The sequence below is a fragment of the Ursus maritimus genome, unplaced genomic scaffold (assembly GCF_017311325.1).
Source record: "Ursus maritimus isolate PB19 unplaced genomic scaffold, ASM1731132v1 scaffold_5, whole genome shotgun sequence".
Taxonomy (NCBI): domain Eukaryota; kingdom Metazoa; phylum Chordata; class Mammalia; order Carnivora; family Ursidae; genus Ursus; species Ursus maritimus.
In genome coordinates this window covers 87,983,097-87,985,339 of record NW_024426663.1, presented here as the reverse complement: position 1 = coordinate 87,985,339, position 2,243 = coordinate 87,983,097, and the positions used below count along the sequence as shown (strand labels likewise).

The 2,243-nt window shown below is 40.9% G+C and overlaps 1 protein-coding gene across 1 annotated transcript; it reads left to right on the top strand.

The window, feature by feature from the left end:
- Positions 1 to 1,313: 1,313 nt before the first annotated feature.
- LOC103682433 (olfactory receptor 2G2-like) lies at positions 1,314 to 2,243 on the top strand. The gene has a single exon (XM_008712041.1). The coding sequence runs from the start codon at positions 1,314 to 1,316 to the stop codon at positions 2,241 to 2,243; it is 930 nt and encodes a 309-aa protein (XP_008710263.1).

The following is a 2,243-nucleotide window of genomic DNA, read 5'->3' as shown; positions in this document are numbered from 1 at the left end:
AAATTATCAGTCTGATTCTTCCTGGCATCACCAAGTGACTTGGGACTGAATGGATGCAGGCTGTTCTTAATTACTCCATCCCCCTTTTTCATATGTAAAACTTCAATAATTTAACTTCTTCCTATTCATTCATCCGATATCCCATTGGTAGTTAAATCTTAATGATTGTCCCTTAACTCTCTGCAGCATTTCTTGCATTCTATTTACATCACCTTCATTCTCTCCCAAATTAGTTCACTGTTATATTGGCTGCCTACATAGTTTTGGACTAGAGTGTCTTCTTTTTAAAAATCTTCTAAATTGTTTCTTTTTTCTCCCAAGTTTTTATTTAAATTCTGGCTAGTTAACATACAGTGTGATATTAGTTTCAGGTTTAGGATTTAGTAATTCAACACTTTCATACAACACTCGGTGCTTATCATGAAAAGTGCACTCCTTAATGCCCATCACCTCTTTCACCCATCCCCTTGCCCACCTCCCCTCTAGCTACACCCCCCCACAAATCTGTATTGTGTAGCCTTATTTATCTTGAAAAGGACAATTCAAATCAAACAACAACCTTCCTAACAAGAACCTCTGCTATCCAAATTAGTGATGTTTATGGTCATTGAAAAGGTGACTCAAATTTACCTTGTCAGTATCATATTCTGGTATGTAGCATAGCCAGTATATGCAATAATCACACATCAAATCGAGTTCCTTTCTTTTTGATGACACTCTATAGAGTACTCTCCATTTCTATACTCATTTCTTACCATCGTTCAATTCTATGGTCTTTGATTGCTCTCCTTCTCATTTTTTAAGAGCAAGACATAACCTAACCCTTGAACTTAATCTCAACCTTTCCTCTATAGATTCTTCTCCCTACTCTGCATTCTCATAACACACTGTTTACCCAAGTGATATCTTGTACATTCTGACATGTTTCATCATGTTCCTACCTAATTTATCCATCCATTTGATAGATTCTGAGAATGCATGTGGTGTTTGTAATTCCCATATTTCCTACACAGTTCCATTAACTTTATATTGAAAAAAAAGATATTGATGAAACAGTGGGGAAAACCTTATCTTTGATGCATTTTAACTTTTGTTTTGTCCTCAAGGTAGATGGAAAACCTATGATCAACACACTAGGTATGCCACTTCGTGGGATAATCAATGACATCGCACACAATATTCTCTTTATCTTTACCTACATCCAAAGTCCTATTTTCAACACTTAGATCTTAATTGTGAAGGAATTTACATAAAATCCCTGCAGTTTCTGTTTAATATGACTTTATCACTCTGGAGTTAATAACCAAAGAGTAATGTGGTGGACTAATGACAGCACACTCCCTGGGTTCATTTTGGTAGGCTTTTCTGACCGGCCTCAGTTAGAGCTGTTTCTCTTTGGGATAATATTGTTTTTTTACCTGATGACTCTCCTAGGCAATGCCACTATCATCCTAGTATCCCTCCTGGACTCTAAACTGCACACTCCCATGTACTTTTTTCTCTCCCATCTCTCCTTCCTGGACCTCTGTTTCACCAGCAGCATTATTCCTCAGCTTCTAGTCAACTTGGGTGGTTCAGATAAGTCCATCACATATGGTGGCTGTGTGGTTCAGCTCTATGTCTCTCTTGCCCTGGGATCCACAGAGTGTGTCCTCCTGGCTGTGATGTCCTATGATCGCTACATTGCCGTCTGCCGTCCTCTACATTATGCCTTTGCCATGCGCCCTGGACTCTGTCATATCCTGGCATCTGTGTCATGGCTCAGTGGGGTGGCCACCACCCTCATACAGTCCACTCTCACCCTGCAGCTGCCTTTCTGTGGGCATCGCCAAGTGGATCATTTTTTCTGTGAGGTCCCTATGCTCATCAAGTTGGCTTGTGTGGACACCACTTTCAACCAGGCAGAGCTCTTCGTGGCTAGTGTTTTATTCCTGGTGGTGCCTTTATCACTCATTCTGATCTCCTATTGGCACATTGCCCTAGCAGTTCTGAAGATCAAGTCAGCCATCGGTCGGCACAAAGCATTTGGGACTTGCTCCTCCCACCTGATGGTTGTCATAATCTTCTATGGAACCATCATCTTCATGTATCTGCAGCCAGCCAAGAGTAGGTCCAAGGACCAGGGAAAGTTTGTTTCCCTCTTTTACACCGTGGTGACCCCCATACTCAACCCCCTCATCTACACCCTGAGAAACAAGGAAGTGAAGGCATCACTGAAAAAAATTCTTGGGAGTACTTTTTGA